Source organism: Otolemur garnettii, unplaced genomic scaffold (genome assembly GCF_000181295.1).
Source record: "Otolemur garnettii isolate 467f Iridium unplaced genomic scaffold, OtoGar3 scaffold00015, whole genome shotgun sequence".
NCBI lineage: Eukaryota > Metazoa > Chordata > Mammalia > Primates > Galagidae > Otolemur > Otolemur garnettii.
In genome coordinates this window covers 18,367,141-18,372,964 of record NW_003852410.1, presented here as the reverse complement: position 1 = coordinate 18,372,964, position 5,824 = coordinate 18,367,141, and the positions used below count along the sequence as shown (strand labels likewise).

At 41.3% G+C, this 5,824-nt stretch overlaps 1 protein-coding gene across 1 annotated transcript in view; it reads right to left on the bottom strand.

Moving 5' to 3' along the window:
* Positions 1 to 636: 636 nt before the first annotated feature.
* Positions 637 to 5,824, bottom strand: part of FAM19A4 (family with sequence similarity 19 member A4, C-C motif chemokine like) — a 196,122-nt gene continuing 190,934 nt past the window's right edge. Inside the window, exons 3-4 of the mRNA XM_003785588.2 lie at positions 2,198 to 2,322; positions 637 to 732 (exon numbers count right to left, since the gene is read on the bottom strand). Coding sequence (XP_003785636.2) covers positions 637 to 732; positions 2,198 to 2,322 — 221 coding nt within the window. The remainder of the gene's footprint in view (positions 733 to 2,197; positions 2,323 to 5,824) is intronic.

Below are 5,824 nucleotides of genomic sequence, written 5' to 3'. Positions count from 1 at the left end.
ACACTGTGCTGAAGTTCTGCAGATAGGAGAAGCACCAAAGCCAGAGTGAGCGGTCTGTAACAGAATGTGCGCTCCGGACTGCCTGCTCCTCCAGCCTAATATAGAGCTGATCTCGTGACTCTTTACACCACAGATGTAGAGACTGCCAATTCACTAATGCTCTTGTCTCGAATTCTCATGCTTGTTAGGAGAGCTAAGTCCCTTTCTGTGCCCTTTTCACCAAGGTGTTCCATATGGAGCTATACCGGTGTTACTTATAAATCTCACTCCTCCTAGCCATAGGCTATACAAGCTGCTACACTTAGTAGTGTTGACATTTGGGCCAAATAATTTCTTATTGTAGGAGACTGTCCTGTACTTTGTGGGATGTGTGGCAGTATCCCTGGCATTCACCCCCAAGATGCCAGTAACCTCTCCAATGTATGAGAATAAGAAAGGTCCTCAGACATTGCCAAATGTCCACTTGAGGGAGAAACTACCTCTGGTTGAGAATATCATTCTTAAGACATAGTTTTTCAACTTTAGAGGAAGTTTTAAAATAAGAACAATTAAAAAACTAACATTCCTGGAAGTTCAATATGTTTTGCTTCTATTCATAAACAACAAAAGAGCTCTGGCAAACTCTTGGCTTTGGAGCTAAGAAGACACCGTAGAAGTGTCAGTATTAGAAGTCTTCACACTGACAACTCCAAAGACAGAAGAACTATTTAGAATAGCAAATGCAGCAAAAACCTAGAATGAAGAAAAGGAAGTCTGAGGCAGGATGACAGAGCGTTACATTTTCCCCCAAGGAGTAGTAGCTGCATCCTCTCCAGGGACACTGAAAAATATGTAGGCAGAATTTTATACCTGGGAAAGATTACCAGTTAGGGAATTGTCCCCTCTCTTATTTTCATTTCTTCCTCTAAGGCCATTAATATGTCCAATTGACTAACTCTTTTGAGATTTGCATTTAAATGGAAAATAAAAGTCTGACTGCAGACTTTAGGTGGCTGACTGCAGACCATCCTACCCTCCCGGCCATTCTGTGTGTTGATGTTGCTGCATGAACCCTTGTAGGAAAACAGAAACTATTTGGTTATATAGTTAACACCCTCTCTAGAGAGGCAACTGATGGGCCTTTATTGGATGGCTGTCTCACCTGTGGTGTGAGGGAAGTGCCAATTTTAAGAAAAAGATATAGCTTCTAGGGGCACCACGTTAGACGTGGAAGCCTGTCACAGCTCTACAAATGAATTTACTCTATGTGCCTAAGATCCGGGAAAAGGCATAAAATGTTTTATGCAGTTCAAGTCACACAGGCTTGGATTAATAAAGGAAATAAGGTTTTATGACTCCAAGATTATTCTCAAGTGACATATCACTAAAGAAATGGCAGCCCACGTATCATGATGGCTTGGGGAACTGTAATATCCTTCTACAACTTTTTGAAGCGCTAAACGAAATGTCACGACCACTGAGGATTTAGCTAGAGCAAACTTATATTCCCACCACACAGAGCTGAAATGCCCCTAAAGGTTCACTTTCCGCAAATGCCTTCTCTAACTGCACGTAAATAGACAGCACTCTACCAAGAGACCTACTTAGACGCAGGCATTTCCAGAATGCAGTTGGCTTCTGCTCAGTCTGGTTTTATACCCATATATAAAAATCAATACAAATATAATCTTCCAAAATGTTATTCCTTAGTCTTCAAGAAATACGATGAAAGAAATGTTTATCACTGATGGATATAAGACTCTGACTCACAGGTGACTCTAAGATTTGAGGGTGCAGGAATGGCTGAAAGGGGCCATGGAAGGATAGTAGAATTACCTTAAGGCAGGGGTTGCTAAGCAAGCACACTTTTTTTGCTTAGTAAAATACTTGCCATGGTATTTTGATACACTGCCCTGTTGACTCTGAAACGCAACTTTGAAACTTTTTCGTCAAATCAAGTTCATGAAGAAACTGAAATGAATTTAAGAGCCCTGCCTAAAATGATGAGTTCACCCAACAAATCACTGCTTTATAAAATCTGACACACAGGGCAATGGTAGGAAATGGGCTTTTCAAAAACACCAAAGTTATAGGGTGGCACTGCCCGTGCAAGTTTGTCAACATAAAATAATGTTCTCTTAATGGCAACATGAAATTTAGGGGGGATGCCCCAAGGCTAAGAAGTTGTAAATGACAGTCAAGCTGTGTCTATACTTGCCTTTGTAGTTTTGACTTTATTACCACTGCTGCAGGACCAACCTGAGTAATCTGGCAGTACTTTACAATCCTCTCCTTCCAAACAAGGATTCATGTGACACCACCACTTCTGAATCACGATGGAAGCTGGAAAACAAAAGCCAAATAATTTTTCTGTCATTGTTTCTTCCCCCAAATATGAAAAAAATAAAACTCAATGCAGATTAACACGTTGATTTCAAAGACTGCAAAAAGAACTATTTCACCAGAAGCAAATATAACAAATCCAATCAGCCACATACTCTACAAAATAAAGGATTTCATTTTGGCAGTTGGCTATCCAGTTGTAATAGAGCTCGGGCTTTGAGGTGGGCCTATCTGGATTTCAATCAGCTGTGCTACTTTCTAGATTTGTTAATAACTTTGGACTTGTTTACTGACCCTCTCAGAGCCTCAGTTTCTTCACTTGGAAAATAGAGATAAAAATAGATCCTTCTCCCAGGCTATCAAGAGGATAAAGCTCGTCCACGTGAAAGTCTTTGCTGACTTTGAACCAGGCACAGTGTTCTCACAACATTAGTTGTTAGTTATTACTGTGATCATCAACTCGGGCTACAGGTTACCATGGCGGATGTTGGCACTGCCGTTTTCTTACATGTGGTGGGTGCTCTTTTCCATCACACATGGTACTCATCTCTCCCAGCCATTCCAGCGAGTAGTGTGCAACCCCTTGAAGTTAATTGTAAGAAGTCAACTGAAGGTGGGAGGGTCTGGCATCCCTTATGTTCTGACATGTGAATATTCTAGACTGGTTAGCTTCCCTGTAAATTCACTTTTCTCCTTTCCTCACCATCCCTACAACAGTCTGCCAATAAAATGATTTGTGTTTTAAGCTCATGAAGTAGAAAATAGTACCCCAATTCTCTGGGTTTAGACACCTAGCAGGAGTGGAAGAAAGTCCATCATCTTGGCTGGTTATTCCATGAATTCACAGGCCAAACAGGATTGTGATTGATTTTTAAATATAAAGACAGCCAGTGGGCTGGTACAACACAGAGCTCCAGGGTTGAGGGGTCATGGTGGGGAGAAAGCAGGTTAGCTCCATATATTTTTGTTGAAACAGCAACACTTATATAGAAACCATCTTGCAGTGCATAATTTGTTTTTCTTTTGAATAACATAGAATTTTCTTATTTCTCATAATAATATAAATAAGAATTTATTATTTATGGCCCATGGATTTCTTTTTAATTTTAAAATATTTACTTGATAAAGATTGCATATAATAAAGCTTGCATATAAAGTCTACATATAGTAACAAGATGATTTAATATACATTGTGTAAGGATTACCACGACCAATTAATACATCCATCACCATTTGTGCTATACATCAGATTCCCCAAAACTTGTTCCCCTTATAGATCAAAGTTTATGCCGTTGGACCAGCATCTCCCCATTTCTCTCAAGTTCTGGCAGTCCCCATCCTGCTCTCTGCTTCCAGGAATTTGGCTTGTTTAGATTCCATACATGAGTGAGAACTGTCTTTCTGTTCCCGGTTTATTTCACTTAGCATAAGCTCCTCCAGGTTCATCTAAGTTGTCACAAATGGAAAGGTTTCCTTCTTTTTTTAAAGGCTGAATAGTATTCCACTGATACATGTATACATCACATCTTCTTTATCCGTGCATCTGTCATTTGACACTTAGGTTGTTTCCAAACCTTGGCTATTTTGAATAATGCTGCAGTGAATATGGGAATGCAAAGATCTCTAGAAGATGCTGATTTCATATCCTCTGGTTATGTATCCAGAAGTGGGATTACGGATTGTACGGTACTTGCCTTTTGTTAGTTTTTTGAGGCACCTCCATACTGCTCTCCATGACAGCTGTACTAAGTTACATTCCCACCAATGTACCAAAATCCCTTTATTTTTATCACCCTGGCCAACATTTGTTATTTTTTTCTATTTTAGATCATAGGCAACTAACAAGTATGAAGGGATATCTCACTGTTGTTTGACCTGCACTTGCCTGACGATTAATGATGTTGACCACATTTTCATATAACTGTTGGTCATCTGTATGTCTTCCCTAGAAAAATATCTATTCAGGTTCTTTGTCTAATTACTAATCAGATTTTTTTTTGCAATTGAGTTATGTGAGTTCCTTTTGCATTTTGGGGATTTTATAAGGATATTAACTTCTAAATTAGATATATGGTTTGCAAATATTTTCTCCCATTCTGTAGGTTGCATTTTCACTTTGCTCATTGCTGTTTTGTTTTTTAGTTTGATGTAGTCTCAATTATTTAATTGATATAGTCTCAATTATTTATTTTTGCTTTTGCAACCTGTGCTTTTGGTGTCACATCCAAAAAAAGTCAGTGCAAGGAATAAATGTCAAGGATCTATTATCCCCTAAGTTTTCTTCTAGAATTTTTATAATTTCAAGTCTTACATTTACATCTTTAACCCATTTCAGGTTAATTTTTGTATATAGCATAAGACAAAGGTCAAACTTCATCTTTTTGCATGTGAATATCCAGTTTTCCCAGCACTGTTTACTGAAGGGACTATTCTTTCCGGAGGGTATTCTTGGCACCCTTATCAAAGATTAGTTAATCATACAAGTGTAGGATTATTTCTGGGTTCTCTATTCTGGTCCATCATGTGTCCATTTTTATACCAGTGCCACATGTTTTGACTACATGTATAGCTTCGTGATATAATTTGAATCAGGGCAGGATGCTATAATTTTTTTTTTAAGGGACAAGAAAAGATTTTAATTAGGGGAGGAAGGATCCCCCAGAATCAGAAAAGGAACAGGGAGCGTGGGAGCAGAGGAGCCAGAGCAGGCAGGAGGCGGGCCTGGCCAGGAGGCTCTGGAGGAGGGCTGACCTCTCCACCTGTAGCACAGGCGCCACACTGACAGACAAGGCCTAACAGTGGCCCCTCTCAGCCGGGAGGGCAGTAAATGGCCACTGTAACCAGAGGTTGCCTGGCTTTTGAGCTCCCATCCCTAGCCATGACTGAAGGTCATCAATTCAACCTTTGTCCCCAACCCGTGCGAGGTGGCCATCTTCAGGCAAAACTCAGGAAGCTGGCAGAGGGTCCCCACAGTTAGACTGGGCCCAAGGAAGCTTGGGAATAAAAGGATAAAGGAGAGGAGCTGGAGTCCGAACCCGCCCCCCTATCTAGGGTGGCCTTCTGGCTCCAGGCCTGCCCAGACCCACAGTGACCAATAAGGTACAATCACTGGGACCAGTCAGAGCCACTGGAGGTGGAGGTTGTTTAAAAAAGAAAAAAAGGTTAAAGTCTCCTACAAGCACAGAGTTAAGTTTCAAGACATTAAAAAATATCTGTCCCTGCCCAGGGGACGGAACATCAGAAGCCAGCACCAGCCTGACCAGGCATGTGTGGCCTTGGGGCAGGTGCACTGCTGATTTCTCGCACAGCTAGCAAGCACACCGCCCTTCCCCCCACCCCCACATCCAACGCCCACCCAACCCAGCTTCTGCCCCCACTGCTGCCGCTGCTGCTCAAGGGAGTGACTCCAGGACGCCTTCACAGACACAGGGGAGTGGGGGGTGGGGGGGAGGCCACAAGGTCCAGCCAGATGGTTTAAAAGTTCTTTTTTTTTTTTTTTTTT